Source organism: Aedes aegypti, chromosome 3 (assembly GCF_002204515.2).
Source record: "Aedes aegypti strain LVP_AGWG chromosome 3, AaegL5.0 Primary Assembly, whole genome shotgun sequence".
NCBI lineage: Eukaryota > Metazoa > Arthropoda > Insecta > Diptera > Culicidae > Aedes > Aedes aegypti.
The window spans coordinates 280,354,191-280,381,362 of NC_035109.1; the positions used below are offsets into that span (position 1 = coordinate 280,354,191).

General features: G+C 41.9%; 1 protein-coding gene across 2 annotated transcripts; it reads left to right on the plus strand.

Moving 5' to 3' along the window:
- The first annotated feature begins 994 nt into the window (after positions 1-994).
- LOC5570997 (anillin) lies at positions 995-25,727 on the plus strand. Of its 2 annotated transcripts, XM_001653375.2 has the most exons (9): positions 997-1,428; positions 1,497-1,826; positions 15,432-17,098; positions 17,852-17,993; positions 18,154-18,294; positions 18,514-19,057; positions 24,206-24,504; positions 24,568-25,193; positions 25,256-25,727. In XM_001653375.2, the coding sequence occupies exons 1-9, from the start codon at positions 1,411-1,413 to the stop codon at positions 25,371-25,373; spliced, it is 3,885 nt and encodes a 1,294-aa protein (XP_001653425.2). In that variant the 5' UTR covers positions 997-1,410; the 3' UTR covers positions 25,374-25,727. The 2 variants fall into 2 exon arrangements, with proteins under 2 accessions (XP_021705091.1, XP_001653425.2); XM_021849399.1 differs by lacking the exon at positions 18,154-18,294 and having other exon boundaries at positions 995-1,428.
- The last annotated feature ends 1,445 nt before the right edge of the window (positions 25,728-27,172 follow it).

Genomic DNA, 27,172 nt, shown 5'->3' on the forward strand with positions numbered 1-27,172 from the left:
ACTACGCCCATTCTTGAAACTACCATGGAATTTCAGACCAATTTACTATGTTTACGGTACATCCCATTGGTACGTTTGACAGAAATAATTTACAACAATCTGATTTCGACTACAGGCATGGTAAAATCAAGCGCATTTCTGGTCTGCTGAAAATTGCCGGTGCGCGCGCTTAAATTAACCCCCTAAAATGGTAGTTTTTACCGCACAATTTTTTTGCGTGTAATAACGCAATAGGGTCCTAAAGCCCTGTCTCAATTTTAGTACCAAACGCTTAAGTTTAGGGCAGAAACACATGTTTACTCAATTTTTAAATGATTTTCATTGGTTTAAGTACAAAAAAACATTTTTTTATGATTTTTGAGATTTTGTCACACCCTTTGGTTTAAACTCAAATGTTGGGTATATTTTGTTTTCCGTGTCCCTTCCGAAATGTCAGATAGGAACAACCCCAGTGTTAAAACTATATGCCCTGTGGCATTTTTGTCGAAAAAGTGAATGTCAAACAAGATCACAAGTGTCAAGGTTCATATTTGGAACCATTTTTAAAATTGAAATTTAAAAATGTTATAGCCGTTATTTGAGCTGGAAAACTTGCTAAAGTAGTTGCAATCAGGGTGGGTGTACGGCTGTCAACTACAAACAAAGCTCGCCTAACAATCATCTCTCGGGTGGGCCGTCCCAAACAGCATCATCTCTCATGCCAAACAGCACAGGTCGAAACGCGGGCCATGCCAGACAGCAAATGCTGATGCATTTCAACACTCAAACAGCGGGATACCTAGCAGCGTTGTGAGCTAAACGAATACACCCACAAAACATGAACGGTAGGCGAACCTCGTTGCGTATACCCCCTCTGGTTGCAATAACATGCTCTTTCGTATTATTAAATAAAAACAAGAATTCATTGAACATTTGACCCAATTGACAATTTTACCGTGTACGAAAAAAAAATCGACCTTTCACCGATCGACCTAATGCATGTCTTTTTTATTTGCAAGATGACACCAACACCACCAAACAAAAGCAACATCAGTTTCGCACCATCTCGTTCCATCTTCCGCTTGATCGTATCTTCCCTCTCGTTCGAAACGAGGTTTTCAAATTTTCACTACAAACATCCATCCAGGCAGGCAAAGTCGAATCAGGAGAAGAGTCCGTTGGAAAGTTCTGTTGTTTTGTGAACGCTGTTTATTTTGCGAAATTTGTTTTAATTTGGGGATTTCCGGACGGAATTGCACGTTTATCAATTGCGGTGGAGTGTGGTCATCGCGAAAAAGGTGAAATAATAGGTGATAGTGCAAGTGCGGTGCAAATATTCGGCTTTTTAGTGGTGGCGCTGAAACATCGACCGTTGACAGAAAACTCCCTGCTTGGTTTTGTGAGAAGCAGAGGAGATTTTTAGGGGGCATAATGGATCCCTTTACGCAGGTAAAATATAAACCTTGTATGGCGTTGTTTGTGTATTCCTATACGAAACAAAGTATCCATCCTTTTAGAACATATTGGAACGGGCGGAGAAACGGGCCGCAGCACTGGGAATAACCAACACTTCGAAGTTCCCGTTGTCGGAGTTCAACTACGACATTCCGGGTACGTCTTCCACCCCGGCTGCTACGCCCGAGTCTCCGGGTAGAAAAGCGGCCCCCGCTGGAGGAACATACTCCAGAACACCGAAGAAGCATCATTATTCACCGCAGCAGACTGCCGAGAAGAGCCCAGGTCGCCCGAAGGAAACCGTCAACGTAACGAGGAAGCCGAGTTCCGGATCCGGGAAGGATGTAGACGTTGCGGTTGAGATCAATATTACGACCGGGTCGAACGTTCAGGTGGGTTGTTGTGGCTACGGTATTTGAATTTCAGGGTTAGTCTTCATCTTTCGGGCATTACGTCCCAACTGGAACAGAACCTGCTTCTCAGCTTAGTGTTCTTATGAGCATTTCCACAGTTATTAAGTGAGAGCTTTCTTTGCCGATTGACCATTTTTGCATGTGCATATCGTGTGGCGTAAACCCTGGAGTAAAATCTTGGAGTCTCAAAAAAAAAAAATCAAGAACCCACAGGTTCTTCAGAATTTTCTTCTCAGATTTTTTTGTGAAAAAAAAATGGGTCTCTCCTCTAGAGATTTCATCAGGATACTTTCAGGGACTTCTCTAGGACCCACTCAGGAAATTTCTCAAGATATTCTCCAAGGAGTTAGTCTAGCAATTTTTCACAAGATTCCAAGAAAAAAAATCTCCACAATTTGAATTTTTGAAGATTTAGTGAAGACATTTTTCCACGAAAATCTAGAATAATCCCTCCAGGAGTTCCTACGCCGTTTTATCCAGCTCTTCTTCCAGCTATGTTTATATGGTTTCGATCAAGAATTCATCTACGGCTTCTCCCGAAAACTCTACGAATTACTCTGGTAAATCCATAAAAAAAACTCGTCCAAGTATTCCTCAATGATCGAATCAGGGATTCCTCATGAAATTGTTTCAGAATTTTTTCCAGCATTTCATCCAGGAATTAGGTACCTTTGTATTTTTTGCAAATATTCCGTACGATGTTTAATAAAAACGTCAGAAACAGTTGCAGGATACTTTCCAGTGATTCCAATGATTATTTTTTCAAAAATCTTTTTCAGAGTCTCTTGCAGAAATTCAACAACTTCTTCTATGGTTCTAAGAGACGAACCAGCCAAGGGCTGAAAGTCTCGATAATAAAGACAATTCATTTATTCATTCTACGGTTCATCAGAGATTAGTCACCGAATCTTTAGTATTTATTTTAGGTTTTTTTTTTGGGTGTTTCTCCAATAATTTCTGACAATTCTTGACATTTTTTAGAGACATTCTTCGAAGTATTTCTAGATAAAATCTGTGTGGGAAAATTTTCAACGAACTTTCGGAGAAATTCCTGTATAGGAATGATAGAAGGAATCGCTGGAGTAATTACTGGAGCTATCCTCCTTATTGGAGAAAAATAGGTTGAATTCCTCAAGATGTCCTATACGGAAATCCTGTCACAATCGAACGAAAGATTACTGAATCAATTCCTGGAGCACCACTTATTTTTCTTATAGAGAATCTTTGATGAAATTTGTGTTGAAAACCTCTGGAAACCTCACCTGAGACAGATTTCAGATTGAATTCTTGAAAGTATATTGAACGATATTCATGGAAAAAATCTCAAAAAAGTCCGTAAAAGAATCACTAAATGAGGTTTTGAACACAAATACTTGTCAAGAGGATATTTGTTCTCTTTTCGGTTCTGGCCTGTTTTTTTCAGGCATAGATCTCCGTAGTTCCTATTTTTGAGACACCAGTCCTAAAACAGTAAAACCTAGTTGAAGCCTTTTAAACGAATATCAAAATTGCAATGATGATTTGGAAATACGTTTCAATTTTACTAAGTAGATGCAAATTTTGCTACGGATCGAATACTCTTTGAATTATTTTACACAGCGATTGTGTAGGCGGCGAACATTATAATTTTTCCGAAGAGTTTCTGGAGATTGTTGTATTTTGGGCCATACTAATACTTGTGTCAGTCTGTTTGTAGTGTAGATTTTATTGGCAAGAAGACTATCTTGTTACATTTGCCCTGGCCTGGATCATTGGGCTTGGCGGAGCTAAAGTTAAAATTTGTTGCACAAAACGATTGATTTCTCCAAGCGAAAAAAAAACGTACAAGAAATCTTAGTGCATCATTTTGTAGAATTTTTAATAGGCTTTAGAAAGAGTGAATATTCATCAACTTTTCGGTTGAGTTTTTTTAACTTTTTGCTAGATTCCACTCATAATTGCTTGAAATTACCATTGTCTACTTTATCTTTGTACGATTCAACGAATGAGAAAATTCTATTCTGAAGACACTTTTCTTTGTAAATTTGTCCATTTATAGGTTGGTGAGACCAGTTATGTTTTTTCCATAACCGCAGATAGTTTGCCGTAGTCATACTTCTTCATCTTCCGTAACGTCCATACTGAGACAGAGCTTGCTTCTCAGCCTAATGTTCTTATGAGCATTTAATAACTGTTGATCAACTGAGAGCTATCTTTGCCATGACCTTTTGGCATGTGTATATCGCGTGGCAGGTACGAAGATACTCTATGCCCTCGAGAAAATTTTCAACCTGAGAAAATCCTTGCCCGGTGGGAACTAAAACCCACGATCCTCAGCTTGGTCTTGTTGAATAGCTGCGTGTTTACCATTACGGATATCTGGGCCCCAACATACTAACATGCACTTCTGTGGCAATTTATCTGTAAAAGCCTAATTAAACTAATTCAGTGGACAGTGGCGCATGGCCGGACAAAACCTCAAAAATTCATGTTCTTAAAATCACTTGTTACTACTGCATACTGCAGTGCATGCACCTCACGTTTTACAAGTTTCAATGATTGATTAAGAATTTGAAAACATAATGTCGCAACATTCATTGCGTCGCACCTACACATCCAATCGCCGTTATCCAGACTTGCGTTATAGGGTATCATCGTTTTCATACCGAAGCGCCGCTGTGCGTCAACGTCAAAATAAGAATGACAGTAGGTAGGGAAGACGTCAGATAAAAAACAGAAAAGCTGTGGTAAAGTGTGCTTCGGTAAATTGAACAAATTTATTTATTAAATTATTAAAATTTTCGAATAATATTAAAATTGAGTTTATGCCTTAGCCCTTAAATGTTAGTTACGTGCGTGAGTCAAAACATTGATTGAAAAACAATAGTTAAAACGTGCTAAAACAGAAAAGTTAGTACGGTCTTAAAAGTAGGTTAGTTTCATGCACATGCAGTATTAAAATCATGCCTTAATCTAATGGAATTCCTAATATAAAATTATACAACAACAGCTACTATCCTAAGAAACTACGGGAACATGCAAAAACTGAATTATATCTAAGACAAGACATTGTGAACAGGTAAAATGTACATTGAAATATTGTGAACTTATACCTAACCTAAATCTAAACCTTTTTAGCATTCCCAGTACCGATCCAGGAGATAAACGCACAAACACAAATGAGACACTAAACGTAAGTCTATCAGTTTTCTAATTAGAATGCTTCTTTATAGAATTATATATATATATATATTTTTGAGATGTTATTCCCTATGAATTGGAATCTCATTCCTCAAGAAAACATTGAAAACTAATATTGTAACATGAAACACACAAAAACGGAAAATTGTTATGTATAACACAAATTACATTATGTACAACATAAATTACATTAATTTCCCTATGATTTTCACCGATAGGGATTTTTTAACGTTGGGCAAAAAAAAACGTTCAAGGAACCGGAAAACAAGTCTCTGTTTTCGTTGCAATTGCAACATTTTAAAAAATCCGTTTATTTCGCGATCGGGAAGGCTGCAAAAATGTCAAATCGTCGAGATAATGTGCCAAGGGTCGATGTGAGTTGTGGTGTGTGCAAAGAACCGGATGATAGCCGGATGGTGTGCTGTGATGACTGTGGTGGATGGTTCCACTTTAAGTGCGTGGGCGTCGATGAAGGGATCGAGGAAGTTGACTGGAGCTGTACATCGTGCGTAGCAAGGCGGGCAGCTCAGGGCACTCCGACCCATCTGACGGTTCCTTCACATGGTGGAACAACCAAGACATCGATCAGCGACCAGGAACTGCAGAACAAACAACTCGCAGCGTTCCAAAAGCGGTTGGAGCAGATGCAGCATAGTTTCCAGGAGCAACAGCAGTCATATGAGAAACTGCTCGCGCAGAAGGACCAGGAGATGAAGAACGCGGTGAATGATTTGCAGCACCAGTTTCAACGCCGTCTAGAGATGAGAGAGGCAGAAATCCGATCCGAACTGTTTGCTCCAATAACTGTGGCTCCTCCTAGTGCAAATTCTACAACGTTAGGAGGAAACCGTTCAGCGACAGATGTGAGCAAGGTGATCGAGCGGATTGAACAGCAGCTTCAAGAGATGGCGAATAAGCAGGAACTGGAGACGAAGCGTCTTGAAGGACGATTGAGAGCGATGGAGATTGGCAACAGCGACCAAGCGGGAATACATTCCAGCGATCGAGCGGAGGCAAATTCCAGCGACCTGAACGTTAACGCGCATGCATTTGTTTCGAATCATCATTCTGGCCTTTCATCGATGAGTGGTACACACGAGCTTAGCAGAAGTCAGCTTGCTGCGCGACAAGCAGTGGCGAAAGAGCTTCCCATCTTCACCGGCAATCCCGAGGAGTGGCCGCTGTTTATTGCCACCTATGACAGCACTACAAGAATGTGCGGTTTCAGCGACGAGGAGAACCTTCTTCGGCTTCAGCGGAGTCTGAAAGGAAAGGCTCTCGAGGTGGTTCGGAGTAGACTGTTGTACCCAGCTGGGCTTGGAGGAGTGATTGGTACACTACGTACCCTGTTCGGTCGTCCAGAAGTGATCGTCCACTCGCTAGTTAGCAAGATTCGGGAGATGCCTGCGCCGAAGACGGAGAAACTTGGAACTCTGATCGATTTTGGTGTAGCGGTCCAGAACATGTGTGCGACAATCGTAGCCTGCGGTTTGAACGAGCATCTGTGCAACGTGGCGCTTCTTCAAGAGCTAGTGGACAGGTTGCCGCCTACTATCAAGCTTGATTGGGCGAAGCATCGGCAAACGCTGCAAGCGGTTACACTATCGGACTTCAGTACCTGGTTGGGTACGCTTGTGGAGGCAGCATGCGTAGTAACAGTCCCATCGTCCATCATTGCAAACGTGGGCAAGCAGGAAAAGCGTGGTCGGAAGGAGGAATTGCACTTTCATCACGAGGTCAGCTCTTGCCAGACGTCAGCTCCAGCAAGTATTGCGAAGATTGCGCAGAAGCCGACCAGTAAGCAGTGCGTTATTTGCCAAGGAGGCTGCAGTAGCGTGGAATCGTGCAAAGCGTTTCGAGATATGAGTGTTAGTGGACGGTGGACTGCGCTCAAGCACAACAAGCTGTGCCGGAAGTGTCTAGTGAAACATTTTGGAGCTTGTACAGTGAAGCAAGCTTGCGGAAGGAACGGTTGCACGTACATGCATCATGAGCTGCTACATGATGACTCCCGATACCAGCGACAAGAGAGCTCTCAATCGTCGACTACCCAATCCACTGCGGAATCGCATACCGAGACGTGTAACACCCACGTAAGCAAAGTTAGCCAAGTTCTTTTCCGTTACGTCCCGGTGCTGCTTCACGGAAGAGGAAAGTCCGTACGTACCTTCGCCTTTTTGGACGACGGCTCATCAGCAACGATGATGGAACACAGTTTACTGAAAGAGCTGGAACTTGAAGGTGAATCGTACCCCTTGTGTTTAGAATGGACCGCGGACCATCAGCGTCAAGAAATGAATTCCATGATGCTGTCACTGGCGATTTCCGGAGTGCACGAATCGAATACCTACTGGATCCCCAAGGTACACACCGTGAAAAGTCTCTCTCTACCACGACAAACTCTCGCGATGGAAGAATTAGTGCGGCAGTATCACCACCTGAAAGATTTGTCGGCTGATTCTTACCGAAACGTCCGGCCACGAATACTCATTGGAATGGACAATATTCGCCTGGGTCATGCGCTTGATAGCAGAGAAGGAGGAATCAACGAACCGATCGCCACCAGAACTCGTCTAGGCTGGATAGTGTTCGGTCCTTGCTCTACAGCAGTCCAAGCGGTGACGGATTTCACTGGGCACCACAGCTTCCACTTGTGTCAGTGCAGTGAGCAGAAGGATATCGAACTGCATAGAGCCGTAAAAGCCTACTTTACGCTGGAGAGCCAAGGTATAACGAGCCCTATCAAACCGCTGTTATCGAAAGACGACGAGCGAGCTGAACGACTACTGGTATCGCTGACGCACTTGAAGGAGAAGCGGTACGAAACAGGTTTGCTGTGGCGGTACGATGATGTGCGACTTCCGGACAGCAAGTCAATGGCGATGCGGCGACTGGTATGCTTGGAGAAGCGGATGCAACGTGAACCGCAACTGGCTGAAGCGCTGAAGGAGAAAATCCGGGACTACGAGCGGAACGGGTATATCGTGAAGCTAACGGAGAGCCAACTGTCAGAGCATTTCTCACGCGTGTGGTACCTTCCCATCTTCCCAGTGGTGAATCCTAACAAGCCGGGAAAATTACGTATCGTGTGGGATGCCGCAGCAAAAGTTGCGGGAACGTCATTGAACTCTTTCCTACTGACCGGTCCAGATCAACTCACTTCCCTTCCATCTGTATTACGTCGCTTCCGAGAGTACCGGATTGCCGTCACCGGCGATATTCGGGAAATGTTCCACCAAGTGATGGTGAATAAAGACGACCAGCAATGCCAGCGATTCCTATGGCGTGACGGCGAAAATGACCGAGGTCCAGATGTCTACGCGATGAAAGTCATGACGTTCGGGGCTACGTGTTCGCCAAGCTGCGCGCAGTACGTAAAAAACCACAACGCGCGAAGATTCATGGAGCAGTTTCCGAGGGCGGCAGAGGCCATAGTCGACGAACATTACGTCGACGACATGCTTTCTAGCGAGGAGACCGAAGAAGATGCTGTGAAGCTGGCGAAGGATGTTCGTTTCGTTCACGGGGAGGCTGGATTCGAAATTCGCAACTGGCTGTCGAACTCGAAACGCGTGCTGCTAGAACTGGAAGCGAAACCTGGCGAGAAAAGCTTGAACCTTTCCAACGAGTTGGGAACAGAGAAAGTTCTCGGCATGTGGTGGTGTACCGCCACCGATACGTTCACCTTCAAAGTATCGCCAAGGATTAGTGCGGATTTACTCCAGGGTCGCATAGTGCCGACTAAACGTCAGATCTTAAGCACGCTGATGATGATCTACGATCCACTGGGACTTCTTGCAAACTTCCTCATGTTTCTGAAAATGCTGCTGCAGGAGATTTGGCGAAGTCGCGTCGACTGGGACGACCAGATCGAAGACGAACAGTTCCAGGAATGGGGAAGGTGGCTGCGAGTTCTGCCTCAGGTGGAGAACGTTAGCGTGCCTAGGTGTTACCGACTGAAGACCAGCATCGGACAGCAGAACACAATACAACTTCATACGTTTGTAGATGCGTCGGAAAACGGGTATGCGGCGGTAGCGTATTTGCGATTCGAAGAAAACGATGTGATGGAATGCGCGCTTGTCGGCGCGAAGGCACGAGTAGCTCCATTGCGATTCGTGTCGATCCCTAAGCTAGAACTTCAGGCTGCGATAACCGGAGCTCGTTTGGCGAACGATGTCATGGAAACCCACAAGCTGAAGCCAGTAAAAAGGTTTTTCTGGTCAGATTCTCGTGACGTACTTTGCTGGCTTAATTCAGACCACCGAAAATACAGCCAGTTTGTAGGAATGCGTGTAAGTGAATTGCTGGAGCTGACGGAGACGAATGAGTGGAACTGGATTTCGACTAAATTGAACGTCGCCGATGATGCTACAAAGTGGCAAAAATCACCAGATCTATCGCCTACAAGTCGGTGGTTTCACGCTCCAGATTTCCTGTGGAAGCCGAGAGAGCAGTGGCCTTCCCCACCGTCAAAGTTCGAAGAGACCGCAGAAGAAATGCGGCCGCGGGCGCTCCATCACTTTGCGCAGCCTGCGCTTCTTCGTTGGGAAGATTTTTCAAATTGGAGTGATCTGCTACGTCGTATGGCATACGTGCGACGATATCCGGCGAATTTGCGTAAGAAGCTGGCGAAAAACTCAATCGTCACCGGTCCGCTAACGCAGGAGGAGTTGAGGGCAGCAGAATTGTTGATTTTCAAGATGGTGCAGGATGCTGAGTTCGCCCCCGAGATCGGTCTATTAGAGAAGTCGAAACTTTCACCGAGAAGTAAGCCGTTGCCGACAAATAGCTCGCTGTACAAGCTGAGTCCGTATCTGGACGGAGATGGATTACTGCGTATGAAAGGCCGTATAGACGCCTGCGAAGTCGTAGACGAGTGTATGAAGCACCCGATACTGCTGCCCAAGCGCCACGCGGTAACAGATTTGATCATTGCCGGAGTTCACCAACGGTATTGTCATATGAACCACCAGACTGCCCTAAACGACATCCGACGAAGATTCTACGTGCCTCAACTCCGCTCTACGTACAATCGTGTACGAAATCGATGTCAACACTGTAAAAACCGCCTCGCGAAGCCAGCTGCGCCGGAAATGTCTGCCCTCCCACCTGCACGGTTGAAAGCCTTCTGCCGGCCGTTCTCCTACATTGGTATCGACTACTTTGGGCCGATGAATGTGGTTGTCGGCCGGAGGATCGAGAAACGTTGGGGAGTTTTGATCACCTGCCTCACCGTGCGAGCCGTGCACATCGAGGTCGTCAGTAGCCTCACTACGGACTCGTGTATCCTCGCCCTGCGTAACTTTATCGCCAGAAGAGGTACCCCACTGGAAATAATCAGCGATCGAGGTACTAACTTTGTCGGAGCCAGCCGGGAGCTGAAGGAAGCACTGCAGCAAGTTAATCAAGACAAGCTGATGCAGCATTTCGTCACCGCAGACACTAAGTGGTCCTTCAATCCACCTGCATCCCCGCACTTTGGCGGATCGTGGGAACGCTTAGTCCAGACGGTGAAGAAGGCCCTAAAGCAAACCCAACTCACACGCACACCCACAGACGAAATACTGCGAAACATGTTGACCGAGATAGAACTGATTGTCAACTCACGTCCTTTGACAGAACTGCCCTTGGACGACGAGCACGCACAGTCACTCACACCGAACCATTTTTTGCTCGGGTCGTCAGACGGTTCAAAGCCCCCGATCGCGTTTGATGACAGTAGCTACGCCCTCAAGCATACCTGGAAAACGTCTCAGGTCTACGCCAACCGATTCTGGCGACGCTGGGTATCCGAGTACCTGCCAACCCTAACCAGAAGGACGAAGTGGTTTACCCGCGTCAAGCCCATAGCGGAAGGAGACATCGTGGTCATCGTAGACGAGACATTACCGAGGAACTGTTGGCCGAAAGGCCGTGTCGTTCGCACTATCCGATCGAAGGATGGTCAGGTTCGTCGAGCTGTCGTAAAAACAGCAACAGCGCTCCTTGAGAGACCAGCCGTGAAGCTGGCAGTATTGGACGTCGGTGCAACTGTAAGTACGTCGGACCAGTAAGTCCGAGCACTGGGGGGGAGTGTCGCAACATTCATTGCGTCGCACCTACACATCCAATCGCCGTTATCCAGACTTGCGTTATAGGGTATCATCGTTTTCATACCGAAGCGCCGCTGTGCGTCAACGTCAAAATAAGAATGACAGTAGGTAGGGAAGACGTCAGATAAAAAACAGAAAAGCTGTGGTAAAGTGTGCTTCGGTAAATTGAACAAATTTATTTATTAAATTATTAAAATTTTCGAATAATATTAAAATTGAGTTTATGCTTTAGCCCTTAAATGTTAGTTACGTGCGTGAGTCAAAACATTGATTGAAAAACAATAGTTAAAACGTGCTAAAACAGAAAAGTTAGTACGGTCTTAAAAGTAGGTTAGTTTCATGCACATGCAGTATTAAAATCATGCCTTAATCTAATGGAATTCCTAATATAAAATTATACAACAACAGCTACTATCCTAAGAAACTACGGGAACATGCAAAAACTGAATTATATCTAAGACAAGACATTGTGAACAGGTAAAATGTACATTGAAATATTGTGAACTTATACCTAACCTAAATCTAAACCTTTTTAGCATTCCCAGTACCGATCCAGGAGATAAACGCACAAACACAAATGAGACACTAAACGTAAGTCTATCAGTTTTCTAATTAGAATGCTTCTTTATAGAATTATATATATATATATATTTTTGAGATGTTATTCCCTATGAATTGGAATCTCATTCCTCAAGAAAACATTGAAAACTAATATTGTAACATGAAACACACAAAAACGGAAAATTGTTATGTATAACACAAATTACATTATGTACAACATAAATTACATTAATTTCCCTATGATTTTCACCGATAGGGATTTTTTAACGTTGGGCAAAAATAAACGTTCAAGGAACCGGAAAACAAGTCTCTGTTTTCGTTGCAATTGCAACACATAAGATTTTTTAAGATTATTTCTTTCTACCCACCATAGGGTTTTCAATGTTGGAAAATTGTGCTGAATTCTCTCACGTATTTCGAGTTCAATTTTTGTTAACTTTTAAACATGTGTATGAATCTTGATGAAATTTTCACTAAAATAATAAATAAGAAACTTGAATTCCTATTTCGGGTACTCTTTGAACGGAGGACCACCAGAGCTCAAAAGTTGCTTATAAACCAGTACTAGTTGTTAATGTTGCAGTTTGTTTAGACGAGCTGTAGCATGCTTTGTACTACACTCAAAATAATCCAAACGTCATTGTTACGTGAAAATATACGTGGTTTTTTTCCATCGCACTTTTCACGTAGCTCTTACGGGAATCTCAAGTGACGAGGAATGCACTAATGATCTTGTTTCACTCCACCGGAGAACCACGTAATAGCTACGTAGATTTCCCACTCTTCTTAACATGCTATTTGATGAAACCAACAGAGTGTTTGCAGTGAATTTTAATTAATATTGTTATAGGTACAGGATTATTGTTGTTATAGGTACAGAATGTTTAGATTAGCGCTGTATTCTAGAATGTTATGTAAATTCCAACTTTTATTGAATCATCGGTAAGAACTACATTTTTAATCACGGTTCCTAGATGGCTAGATACCTAGAGTACATCTGGATATTGAAGAAGATGGTTATCGCCTGTCCTTTTGCCTCATAGTCCTGTTTCGAAAAGAGAATGTCGCAAGAAAATTGTAACAATGTAATATTTGTAAATTTATTATTCTTCTTCTTCTTTGTGGCGTTACGTCCCAACTGGGACAAAGCCTGCTTCTCCGATTAGTGTTCTTATGAGCACTTCCACAGTTATTAACTGAGAGCTTTCTTTGCCGATTGACCATTTTTGCATGTGTACATCGTGTGGCAGGTACGAAGATACTCTATGCCCTGGGAATCGAGAAAATTTTCTTTACGAAAAGATCCTCGACCAGCGGGATTTGAACCCACGACCCTCAGCATGGTCATGCTGAATAGCTGCGCGTTTACCGCTACGGCTATCTGAGCCCCACAATTTATTATTACACAAAATAAATGTTTACTCACGCCCAATTTTCACAATGGTACAAAAGAAAGTTTTTTAGTTCACCAACTACCTTTCGATGTTTATTTACAAGGCATAGAGAATCTTCGTACCTGTCGTACGATAGACAAATGCAAAAATGATCAATTGGTAAAGAAAGCTCTCAGTTAATAATTGTGGAAGTGCTCATAAGTACACTAAGCTGAAAAGCAGGTTCTATCCCAGTTGGCACGTAGAACTAGAAAAAAGAAGAGGAAGTCTTACATGAAGATGAATTGCTTTTCTGGAGTTCGTGGATTTGGATATACTAGAAGTTTTCATTCTGAGCACCGACTGAAATCAGAGATTTGAAATAGTAGCCGAAAAATAAGTTGTGAAAACTGTAATAGGCCATCTAAATTGGCATAATCTTCCCCTCATGATGCTTGTTCCCTATAGGGGGAAGTCCTCTATAGCCGGACAGCCTCTATGCCCGGACAGTTTGAATTTTTCAAAAACGAATAATGATATTAAGATTTTAGTATTCCAGGAATATACCAAAACACATTTTTGCATATACAAACTATGATTTTTTTATTTCCAAACGTAAACAAACAGTAACTGTTAAAAGTTTCACTCTGATACAATCTACCAAAAAAATGTGAAACGATAAAATTTCATACATGTGTAGCCACAAATGTTTCTTATAATTAGAGCTGAATTGTTTCCGTATGTTGACTTGCATCAATCACAATGCAACATTTATTAGAAAATGTAGAATTTCAAAGAAAAGCACCCTTTTTTGTAAACCATTGCAAGTCCTCTATGACCGGACAGTGAAAATGTTAACCTAATAACTGGGATCTAATTTATAATTCGCTTTTTTCATAAATGTTCACAAACAGCAACAAAAATAAAGCGTAAACAACAAAACTTTCGGTTCTTGGAGGCCTTATAAAGTGCTGTAAACATGATGCTTTTAACCCTCTCTTTCCCATGGTAGCTCAGGTGATCCACCGATTTTCAACGAACGCGGGCTTAACCGAATTGATACGAGTAGCTCAATAATAATTGGAATAAATTTATATGCTCATTTGTCTTATCAAACATCGAAATAAATGACCTAAGGGTCAAACTATTAAAAAACAATCAACTAACTATTGAAAAACAATCATTTTTTTTATTGTGGATTTGAATAATACAGCTTATTTGGAACAACTTTTGTTCAAGCACTTTTTTAGAAACGCCATTTTGATAGTTAAATTGTCGAACAAAACTGTGGGAAAGAAAGGGTTAAGGCAAATGAGCGCGCGAGAAGCAGCCACAAGATATGATGTACAGTCATCTCTCCTTAATTCGATAATGAAGGTACCATCGAGTTAGGGAGATCGTGTTACAGAATACTAAACCATTGCAAATATGCGATTCAAGGGACCATCGAGGTAGCCATGAACACCAAATTTTACTATGGTTCTCTAACTAGATATTGAGATACGGAGGTCGAGTAAGGAAGAGTTGACTGTACCTAAAAGCACACTTCAACCTTCGAGTTGACAAAAAAAATGTGAAGAACTATAAACGCGTTGAATTCCCGAAGACATTTTCATCTGAATACGAGCAACCGCTAATGCAACATAGACGGCGACATATGGCGGTGATCAAGAAGGAGTTTATGGAACTGACCTATGATCTCGCTAATATGCTTCATGCACTGTACATCATGCAAAGATTGAACCCACAAGGCACGTGCTGACATACGAAGCACCCCTTGGCCTTTCTGTGGGTTTGATGTAAACTTTGATGGTGAAAATCATAGTGTCCGACCATAGAGGACACATTTCAGTGCACACTGTTTTTGGTACATAATGTAATCCATCATAAAAATGAATTGTAAAGGTTTATTTTTGTGCTCATGTGAGGTTTCACATAAAATAATGGGATTTTTTTATACTGTACAAAAATTAACGATAAAACTAATATAGATTTTGAAATATTACCAAAAACAAAAAGTGTCCGGGCATAGAGGACTTCCCCCTAATAATTAAGTCTGATTTCTATCTACAAGTTATTCATAGAAATCATTACTTATCCCGCAGAGACAACATTCAAGAAATATGCCAAAAAACTACAGTTGAGTACATTTGAAATTTCACATAATTTATAGATTGATTGACATCATGATTATAAGAAACTCATTTTAGTTTCAATGCATTTTTATTATACATTTTTGTAGTTTTGAAGTCATTTTTGATCATTTAAAAAAAAAAAATCACTAAATTCACTATTATCATGCTGTATGAGCTCTACTAGTCCTGTTTTTACTATGGCATTTGAATTGTATTTAATGTAAATTTATTATATTTCAGGTTGAGGTTGAAGTCGCGGAATGTGAAATGGATTCGAATGGCAAAATCACCAGGAAGACGGAGGAAAAACCTAATGAAGCCGATGTCAAAAGCTTGATTCGTGATTCGTCCCGTAATCAACTGCAACGATTGGGAACTCTGTACTCGGAGTCACAAGATCTTTCATCTCCGGTGCATCGCACCGAAGGGAAATTCCACGAGGACAATGGAGCAGGCAAAGAGAACTCAAAACCGAAACAGAAACTCGCCAAGCTGGCGATGCTTGCGGACACGATCAATAATTGGGAAGATGACACCTCTCATCCGGACATTCGGCATCACCGAGAAACCATTAACCCATCCAAGAAAGAGAAGAGCCCAGTTAGGCAAAAAAGTCCTATTTACGAGCGGAGTCCAAAACGCAAGGAAGACAGTCCTAAAAAGAGCACAACTCCGAAGAAGTACGCGGCACCCAATCCGCCCAAGTCGATCCTTAGTCCAGCGAAGGGATCCACCATAATAGATGGCGTGAAAGCAGGAACAAAAACCTTGAAGTGGGATCAGAAAGTGATGGACGCCCTGGAACTGCAAGGCTTCCAAAGACGGGAGTCCACCACCTCCAAATTGGTATACGATTACAAAGAGCGTCCCAAGCACGAGAAGCAAGAAACCGAATCGAACGAGAAAGCGTTGGTGCCCGTGACAAAGTCCAGAGCTCCCGAAGTTCCAGGGACATCAAGAGAACGTCAAATCACAACGATACAACCGGCCAAACCACCCCCGAAGAAACCTGAAATCAGCAAAGGAATCGTCTCGGGGCGGGCAGCAATGTTCGAAAGCTCCAAACCGCGCCATTCGATTCTCAGAAACCAGAAAGATCCGGCTGAAATGTCCCTCAAAGAAAGACTGGCCATTTTTGAGAAAAATAAAGGCCAAGCCCTGGTCCCAAAGGCAGCCTTTGGAATTTCCCCTTCGATTCGTCAGATAACCGGCGACAATTCATACGCTCCCAAACCATCGTCTTCCTGTTTGCCGATCCAGGGTGCCGGTTTTGGCATAGTCAGCAAGGACACGGTTGTCCAACAAAAGCAGAAAGTGGACAACTACAACAAGCCACAGGTTGCCGAATCCAATGCAACGGGTTCCGCCATCAAGAGCACTCTGGCGGCGCTCATGTCGAACAACAGCACCATTTCGGAGTCGCAAATCGCGGAGGAAACTCGTCGTCAGCGGCAGCAGGAAATGGCAATGCTGCTCAATCGATTCTCCAAACCCACGGATATGTCGTCGGATGTCGCCGCCGAGGAGAAGCCGATTCCGTGTGCTCCACCGATGCCCCCGGAGGGTTACCTGACCATGAGCGGAAAGAAGCCTTCGCATCGCGATTCGGCCGGTAACAAGAGGCGTAGCGGTGAAGAACACACCAGTCCGGAGGTTCGGTCCACGCTGGATGATGTCAAGAGGATCCGGGTGGTTGCGCCGAAGGATGGACGTTTGTATCCGACGCTGAGTGATCTGGAGAGCGCCACGACGACTGAGTCCGAGGATGGCGAGGGTTACGTTACGGCTAGTCTGCTAGGGGAGGAAAACGATCGGAGCCATAGCCACTATCAGGACTGTTACGACGGCGAGGAGGAGCAGGAGTACGAGGGCGACGAAGAACATCCGGTGGATGAAGACGATGACAGGTAAGAGCGAATTCGGGTCTACCACAAAAGACCGAATCACAAAAGGCCGAAAGCACAAAAGGCCGAAACATACAAAAGGCCGAATCACAGAAGGCCGAATCACAAAAGGCCGAATCACGGAATAATAATAACATCATCTGTTTGCATTATACCGGGCAAACGCCTGGATTTGCTATTTGCATGACACCGAATAGATGCTATACACAACCATCGCATATCGAAGACTTCGGCGGCCTTCTGCCGCCTCAGTTCCTCTATCCTCAATGTGGCTTCGCCGCATGTAAGTTTTGCACTGTTTACTGACATGACTGCATTTAACAAAGCATGGACTTGTTATTTTCATATCCAAGCTTTATTTTGTGATTCGGCCTTCTGTGATTCGGCCTTCTGTGATTCGGCCTTCTGTGATTCGGCCTTCTGTGATTCGGCCTTCAGTGATTCGGCCTTCTGTGATTCGGCCTTTTGCGATTCGGCCTTCTGTGCATTCGGCCTTTTGTGGTAGGCTAGAAGGTATTCGGCCTTTTGTGATTCGGCCTTCTGTGATTCGGCCTTTTGTGATTCGGCCTTCTGTGATAATCCCGCGAATTCTGGTTACCTTGCTAAAATTTCTTATGTATTGATTTATTGTTCTGGAGTTTAACTTCAATACTTCTTAGCCTATCTGAAATGGAAACCTTTTAGTTATTGACTTTGGATCACCTTTAGCTTTCACTTTCCACCAGAGTTCTACTGACGATATAAGTCTTTTTTCAGTTACATGTACTCCGACGATGACCAATCCGATCCGGACACCAACATGTGCGATGTTAGCCTCGGTCGCGAAATCATGCAAGCCGTCAAGCTCCAGGATCGTCGCGTTAGTCACGGCGGACGACGCCAAAGTCAGGATAAGAGGGTGAGTTATTAACGTGCACTTACAAGTTTGCTTCTTTGAGTATTTGAAATTAGTTGAACTGCATTGGATACTAGAGTTAGTAGTTTAGTTGTACAGTAGTATGAGCACGTTGGAGTGATTTTAATTGCGCACCCGCCCCCAATCGGTCAAAATTTTATAGATCAATCCGGACAACGGTAATCGTCAATCCGGATACAGTCAGAACAGTTCGACGAGCGAAATCTCCGGTGTGCTTGACGACATGGACCAGTATCTGGAGGAAGCTCTGGACGAGGACGAAGAGGGAGACTTCGACACACCAGTAAGAATCTATGTAACTGTGATGATTGGCATTCCTGTTTGCTTTCTGACTGTTGCACGCTTTCGTCTTGGGGGCTCCATAACCATTGGGTATTGTCATTTCTGGAGAAACGTTCATTTTGGAAACTAACTTTACTGCAAAATTACTAACCAAAATTGTCGTCCATCATTTGAGTGTAGAAATTATCGTTATCATTACAATTGGATAATTTTCTTTCAGAGAAAATCGTCGATATCTTCCAATAGCTTCTCGTATCAGAAGAATCCACGACAGAATCAATGCCAGAGAATCGACGAAGAAGAAATGGAAGAGAAAAAAGATGCTCAGAAGCCATCGCCTACCCAGAAGCAACCACAAACTATTAACGAAGAATTTGGCAGCCCCGTTAAATCCGAACTGAAGATCAACCCTTCGGATGACAACAATATGGTCACTCTGGTGCACACGGTAAGCTTCTACCGACGCCAACAGTGTTCCAACAATCCTACGCCAGTGAAGAAAATTCTTCGCACACCGGTACGGACCCGGCCGAACTTGGATTCCACCACCGAAGACTCAGAAGATGGAAACACCAGCGTCACTGCCACTGACAGTGAGAAGGAATATCTGGTGCAGGAAAAGGTTAAGAAGCTTCTGGACGAAGTCTGCAAACAGCAAACCATCATTTCGCAAACGAGCCAAGCGTTGAATCTGTGTGCCGCCACGGTAGAGTTCTCCGGCTCCACGGAATCCGTCGAAGGCGAACGTCATCTGCTGGTAGCGAGTGAGTATCAGTTTATTATGGGGTTTAGTCCGTTTGTCATAATGCTGATTGGCATGCAGTCATTTGGCATCATGTAATTTTATTTAGCGGTCGTTTGGCAAAATAACCGTTTGGCATTACCCGTAACGCGGGTAGATCACCTTTTCGAGGTGCGTTACTGGGTAAGATCTACCAATTAGAACTCTAGTCTCATCTTGTTTGTCGGGCTAGGGTAATATATTCTGGTAATTCAAGGATTCGCGGTACAAAGTCCTTGTTACTGGCAACAGTTTCTGCAATTTAATCTATTTTACCTAGCAGACAGTTAAAGCCTCGGAGTTGGTCAGTCCCGAGACTACACTTGAAGCCAGGATAACAATCACGAGTATTAACTCTACAAGGACTGTTAAGTACTGGTAATTCAAGGACTCAGAATGCTGATTACTAAACATATTTTCTAGCTTGATACGGTTTTGCTGCTAGCACAAAGCCCCTTTTTTCTAGTATCTTCTGGGACTAAACTAAAAGCGTAACAAGGATGGGACTAGAGTTCCGTTGCATGGTCAAATATCAGTAGTACCGATTTGGTTCCTCAGAAATTAAATCGATTATGTTTGCTAAGGAGCGCGCCTTCGCTGAGGTGTAAGTTTCTATGAAGGTTGTAAATAGCGGGACCATTTCATCACATTCGATTTTTATCAGTCTCTGAGGAATCAAAACAAGAACTGTACATAAATCGATGCTTCATTACCTATCAATGGAAATGGAGTAATGCGACATGCACTATACACTAAGGATACGGGTAATGCCACAATAGATCTAAATATTGGTCGCAGTGGCGCACCCGAACATAGAAAAAAAAAAACATTTGGTATAATACCATAAAACATTGAACATGATAAAATTGTTTCCATTAGGCCAGCGTTTCCCAACCGGGGGTCCGCGGATTCCTCACTGAGAAAACTGAAGTTATGTTATTCATAATACCTTTCGTATGAAACAGTATTTTGCTAGCTGAAAAACATTTCATACGACTCGTATGATTTTCACAACTCGCTTATGAAGAACATACGAATTAGATTCAAGATTCATACGCGGTCCTATAATATTTCATACGATGTGCTTATGAAATCCAAAGCAAGCCTTGTTTGAAAAATATCATACGTTTTTCTTATGAACCGAGCATCAAAACGGAACAAAATGGTGTTTGAACAAATGAAGCTCGCGAGTTTTTAAGTTCTGGCGAATACTATGGCTGTGTTTGGAGGTAAATAGTAAGAGAATAATATTCAAATTTATTCATTAATATCGATAATTCTATGTAGAGTGGCGCAAATGTGGCGGCTTGGATAAAAGATAAAATTTGCTAAACTTTGTCTTGTGCAATGGCAACAGAATGGAAATACGAACACTGAGGAAACAAATATTCCGATTTTCATACGGAACGGTTATGTAATTTTACCATAAGAAAATATTATAGATTTCATACGATGGCTCTATGAACGAAGCAGCTTGTGGTATAGTATGAATTTTGCAGTACAGTAGTACAGATTTCATAAAAGTGTCGTATGAAATCTATGGATATTTGTTATGAACTTCGAAGTGTATTTATATGAAGCTCAATATATTCAAGTATGATCCTTATACGCAAACTAATGTAATTTATATCATATTATTATGCCTTTTGTAATATTTCAACTATAACAAGAGGTGTTTTCGTAGTTTTATACAACAAAATTTTAATGAGAAAATACGAATTCATTAGAAAGTATACGTTTTATCATTGTTTGTAAATCACAAAATTAATAGTTTATCTTCCCGTTCAAATTGTCATCGAATCGAATATCGCCGTTGTTAGAACTGGAAAAAGCTTTGCACCGCTCACGAAACCTTCTTTGTCATTATTGATAAGTTGGACAGATTCTGAAGAAGATAGTCGATTAATAATTTGAAGCATAATGTTAACCCAAACAAACAAACTCACGTTTTCGGTGCCACGCTCAAAAAACTTCGTATTTCCATTCTGTTGCCATTGCACGAGACAAAGTTTAGCAAATTTTATCTTTTACCCAAGCCGCCACATTTGCGCCACTCTACATAGAATTATCGATATTAATGAATAAATTTGAATATTATTTTCTTACTATTTACCTCCAAACACAGCCATAGTATTCGCCAGAACTTAAAAACTCGCGAGCTTCATTTGTTCAAACACCATTTTGTTCCGTTTTGATGCTCGGTTCATAAGAAAAACGTATGATATTTTTCAAACAAGGCTTGCTTTGGATTTCATAAGCACATCGTATGAAATATTATAGGACCGCGTATGAATCTTGAATCTAATTCGTATGTTCTTCATAAGCGAGTTGTGAAAATCATACGAGTCGTATGAAATGTTTTTCAGCTAGCAAAATACTGTTTCATACGAAAGGTATTATGATTAATATAACTTCAGTTTTCTCAGTGAAGTTTTTTGAGCGTGGCATCGAAAACGTGAGTTTGTTTGTTTGGGTTAACATTATGTTTCAAATTATTGTTATATGTTACTGTACGGGAGGCTGATCTGAGCCAAACTTTCAATAACTGAAATGTTAATGAAAACGAGTTTAAATCTAGATACAACCTTCTGCAATTATGTTCATTAGGGTATCAACTAGTGTATTTGTCATTCTGGGCTCAATTAAACGCGATCAACTAGTATACGGAACGAAACAGTGACATTGGGTCAATTCTCAATATATTTAGAACGTATATTCCATACAAACTTCAAATTGAATGTGCCAGTTGGTGGAGCAACCAACCGAGTTGAAATTTTGTTTCTTACCCTAAGGCACATATCTAGGGGGTGCCCCGTTGAGTTTTACAACATTTTTGTTTTAGGGCCAGTCTAATATTTAGTGTGTAGTATCGGTGTCTCCCTCTCAGGTACAATCATTGATTGTTGTCCGCTTACTTTGATGGTGTCATAAATGTCAGTGAATTTAGTATAGTGAGCATGATTTTTTTTTTCGTCCCTGCTTCTAGGAACCAGAGGATAAGAGTTTAATTCTTTTTGTAATTCCACGTGACATTACAACAGTATTACTGTATGGATTTCTTCATGATTTTTTTTTATCTTTATTAAGGAGACTTTCAGCCAGTGGCTGGTTCGTCTCCGCTCAGATTTCTTTATGGTTTTCTTTAGGAATTTCGTGAGAATTTAAATGTAAAGATTCATAGATTATTCCGAAGATTTCACCAGGAGTTCTTTAAGTGATAGAAATTACCTTAGAAATATAAAAAAATACCCTCGAGTCCAGTACACGACACTGAAGACGGCCTTACAGTTGAGGTCGAAATACGCGTATCTGTCAAAGGATACAAACTCTAGTGGAATTAAATGGTACTAAATTTGTTTTTTTTTTCATCTACTTTAATGAATTTTATTATTGACAAATAAGTTCCAAAAAGCATTGAATTTAACCTGTAAACATATAAAAAGTACAAAGATATATGAAATATTGAAAAAAAAAAACATAAGTGAAATTAATTTAAATTTAAAATTGATTAACGTTCTTTAGGGTTTTAAAATGTTAAAGTTATAAAATAGTTTGACTTCTGATAATGAAAACATAAGGACTTTAAAAACATCTAGTCTAATCTAAAGGATCTGGAAAAAGGGTCTACACAAGGCCTTCACATTTGTATATCCGGCCCTGAGTATGGATCAAAGGATTTTAGCGTGAATTTTGTGATTTCAGTGTGAATCTTGACATTTCAGTGTGGATCTTGATATTTCAGTGTGGACCCTTCGATTCTTGTGGGGATCCTGGGGTTCCAGCATAGATCGTTTGATTTTAGTGTCAACCCTGGTATGCCAGTGAGAATCCAGGAATTTCAGTGTGAATCCTAGGATTCTTGAGTAGATACAGTGACACCAGTATGGAACGTGATATTTCAGTGTGGATCCTGAGATTCCAGGAAGGATCCTGGGATACCAGTGTGTTTTCGGGAATATAGGGATTTGGGGATTTCTGTGTGGATCCCGGAATTCCACTATGGATCCTAGGATTCAGTATAGATCCTGGAATTCCAGTATGAATCCTTAGATTCCAGTGTGGATCTTAAGTTTCCAGTTAAGTTTTTCCTGATATGCCAGTGTGGATCCTGGGATTCCAGTGTGGGTTTTGGGATTTCAGAGTGGATCCTGAAACTGCAGTGTGAATCCGATAATTCTACAGGAATCCTTGAAATGTGGGAAACAAAATACTTTGGGAATCATGTAACAATCCAATAAAAGTCTATATTCTTTTAGAATTCTGTGGGAACACTGTATGAATACTTTTGGAAATTTATGAGTGCGTGTGTATGTGAAACTGAGTATGTGTTGTGCATGTACGTTTATGCGCTTGTGTATTCTATCTATACGCATATATTCTATTGTACCCTCAGTACGAGAAACTAAGCCAAAGAACATGGGACAATAATGCACAGAGAGCAGAGTATGCCAAACGACAATTGTGTCGAATGACTATTATGTCGAACAACTGTTATGCCAAAAGGCATTTACTAATAGTTATAACGCAGACAGACGTTCAAGTTAGACTCAGCCACTTGTGTAAAAACATGGCCGCCACAAATCGCCAAGTGGCAATAAGCTAACAGATGGCGTTCGTGGCGTATGCGTCTCGCCACCATCCTGATCACATTTCGTTGACAGCATGACACACAACCGCTCCCTCAGTCCACGTGCTCAACGCTAAAAACTATGCACCTTTTTTTCGCGCTGGGTGGGTGATGTTCCCTTTTGGTTCTAATTTCTCATGACAAAGTTAATTAAATCCATTGTAATTTTTACCACAAGTTGGCATTTAATTTACTCACAGATTCATGCTAGTATAACACCCTTGAATGATCGTAACTCATGTAAAATAAATTGACGTGAAAATATCACAATTGTGTGAATCATTTTTAAAGTGATTGTTTTGATATTTTTGTTCAGTGGGTGGTGGACTGGGTGGTAAGCGAGAAGATGAAGCCACGTGCTTTTACGAACTGTCATTGTACTGCAGCAATTTGCTCCCTAGGTGACACCACGGTAGAATTTACACAGGAATATTGAATAAATTTGTTCCTGCTTAAACGTCTGTCTGCGGTTGTAATAAACTCCCCAACTATCGAATTCTCTAGCACATCGTCGACAAGCGATCTTGGATGAAGTTCAACGTCTTCGAGTGGAAGGATGTATCAGACCGCCTGGTGCCCCGACGGAAAAGGGACGTCTAACTGTCAAGGATATAATACTACCGTTGAAGCAGGACTATATTAGGAAACTGGCTTCCGACGCTATCAGTGGGCACCATTTGGTCTGTCTGCTCAAGTACAACGAAACCGTGCTGGCCACCCAGTCGGTACCAACTCTGCCTGGCCTGTTGTCCGTTCGATTCCCCGACGTGCTGCAGTTGAGCAATGTCTACGCTGATTTTAAGGTTGGTATCATTTATAGTATATAAACGAATTCTCTTCCTGCATTATCATGTTCTGTTTAACAGATTACAATGGAAATATATGGAATGACTGCACAGAAAGAAGAGCTCCCGCATGAGATCAAATACCACATCGCACAGAACAAGAAGGGCTCCAACAAACTCCACACACCGAAAGGAGTGAAGAGCAACTCACGATTGATAATGCCTCCGGTGCAATCGCCCGCCGGGCCACAGGCGGTTCGCTCTCCCGCACTAGTCCAGTATGGTTTCATCATATTCTCCCTCAGAGAAATCCAACGCACCAACTGGACGTTGAATCCGGTTTCCGGCGTGAGTCCCCTGGAGGGTACCGTCCACATGAAGGTGAACTGTGAACTGACGGTCACCGTCGACTATCGAGGGTTCCTGACCATGTTCGAGGATGTGTCCGGATTTGGCGCTTGGCATCGGCGCTGGTGTCGTTTGTACGGCCATGTCCTTAGCTACTGGAAGTATCCGGATGACGAGAAACGAAAGGCTCCCATCGGAAGCATCGATTTGCAGCACTGCTGCACTCAGAAAGTCACTGTTGCACCACGAGATGTGTGTGCTCGATTGAACACACTGCTACTGGAGTTCCGAAGACCAGCCCAGCCCGATGATGTCGATTCATTGGTTATGGTTAGGCAAGGAAACACCACGATCCATCGGTATGTACTTAATTTCTCACATGTTTTCGTTATCAGCCTCTTACATTCCCCCAAACTTCCAGGCATTTGCTGTCAGCCGATTCGAAGGAAGAGCGCGAAGAATGGGCTGCACATTTGAACAAAACGTTAGCCCTCCTTAAAGCATGGGGACAGTCAAACAGTAAATCCACTAGTTGTTGATATCCACGTGTGGATTGAGAGGTGAGTTATGTACAGTCATCGAATAAGTATTAACCTTACAGAACAAATCAGTGTCAAATGCCATGCTCTGCCATTGCATTCGTTTATATATATTTCAAAGCGATAAAATATTATACTACTTTATTGTTAAGTATGCGTTTGAAGGAAACATATTTTGACCGAGTGTGATTGGACCAAAAAAAGCGATTCGAAATTCTAATTACGTAAACATTCACGAACGTTATATAGCATGTAGGAGCCTACTATCCGAACAACTAACATTGCAAGTAATTTGTATTTGTTTATGATTCAATTAAAAAAACTGAATATATGTATTTTATATGATACTCTTAATAGAAACCGTGCATCTAATAGAACAAAAGAAATCCATTAAATTTTGAGATTATCAGAATATCAGAATACGGAGTTACTAGATAATTCTATCCCTTAAGCGGAAAAACAGTAAAAAGACAGAAAATACAAAAGGTAAAATAAATCTTGCCTAATTTAAATTTTCTCTCTAAACCTCATTGGTGGCTTCGAATCTAATAAGAGCGTAGCTAGGGTTGGGGTTGATTACATTTTATTCAATGATCTCCTTAATCTTTATATCCCCAGCTTTATTCTATTGATATTTCATTATGACTCATTATGCCGCTCTTGAAAACTATTTTGCTCCATTATGATCCCCCTCTTACACCAACTCATGGAATTAAAGAAGAGTGTATAGGGGTAGTCGGGGCGGTTTTCGCCAACTAGATGAAATGAGCACCCCTTGAAAACTTCATAAATGCTTGAAATTTCATCTGAAATAACATGCAACCCCAAAGCTATCAAAGAAATGAAGAAATAGGCATGTTATAAGTCAGTGTTCAAAACTCAAAAAAAAGAAATAAATGATGTTCGAAAGAACAGCCCATATTGCCCCGAACGGCTCTTTCAAATTTTATTATTTTAAAATGATGATGTTTGACTGTTAGAATGTTCTTTAAAATTTCTTTATTTCTCCATATTCGGCTTCAGGGGCCATGATTTTAGTAAGTAATTTAATTTTCAATATTACCAATTATTTTTTGCAGTGGTGATCAATGTTACCCCATAAGAAAAATCACGTAAAACTTGTGTTTAAATGTGCCCAAAAGTTTCAGAAAACAATATAGGGTAAATAAACACGTGCGATGGGTTCCAGTACTCGTTTAAAAAAATATAAAACTTGCAACATTTGCATTTTCAACTTGAAATTTCAATCAATATAAAAAATGATCAATCCAGATTATACGACAAGGTGATGGACTTTCGTGCCTTGGCGCTGTCCTGACCTTGTGTGCCTGCGTTCTCTGCGCCATTCAGGTGTTCATCGCAGTGCTGTTTCCACCTCGCGTCCGTCCGTCCAAATGCTCCCGGTTATATCAGAGAAGTGCCGTCCATCGATCAAAACGGGGTTGATTTGCGATTCTGTCTATTGAGGTGATCTCCAGGTGTATCGATACCGAAGGCTGTGCTGGAAATAGGTGCTACGAATGGTCATATTCTTGGAGGCGGCAAAATCTATTAGTCGTAGGCCGTTTTATTTCGTCAGCCGGTCAGCTGAACTTTCCAATCGTCGGTATGAATTCCTCCTGGCCAAACTGAGCGTTCAAATCAGTTGATGATCTTGACGTCGTTGCCTAGGTAGCGGTCGTACTCGCGTTCGAGCTGTGCGTAAAATGCGCAGGCTTCAAATTTATCCCTATCATTTATCATTATCACGTCTATCTTTTGATACTATCAAATGATACTATCCCTATGGGTAGTGATAG

Excerpts from the sequence above, each read along its gene's own strand:
- LOC5570997 (XM_001653375.2), top strand. Across the intron at positions 17,099-17,851 it reads GTGGATGAAGACGATGACAG|TTACATGTACTCCGACGATG; the intron begins GTAAGAGCGAAT and ends GTCTTTTTTCAG. Across the intron at positions 19,058-24,205 it reads ACGTCATCTGCTGGTAGCGA|CACATCGTCGACAAGCGATC; the intron begins GTGAGTATCAGT and ends CGAATTCTCTAG.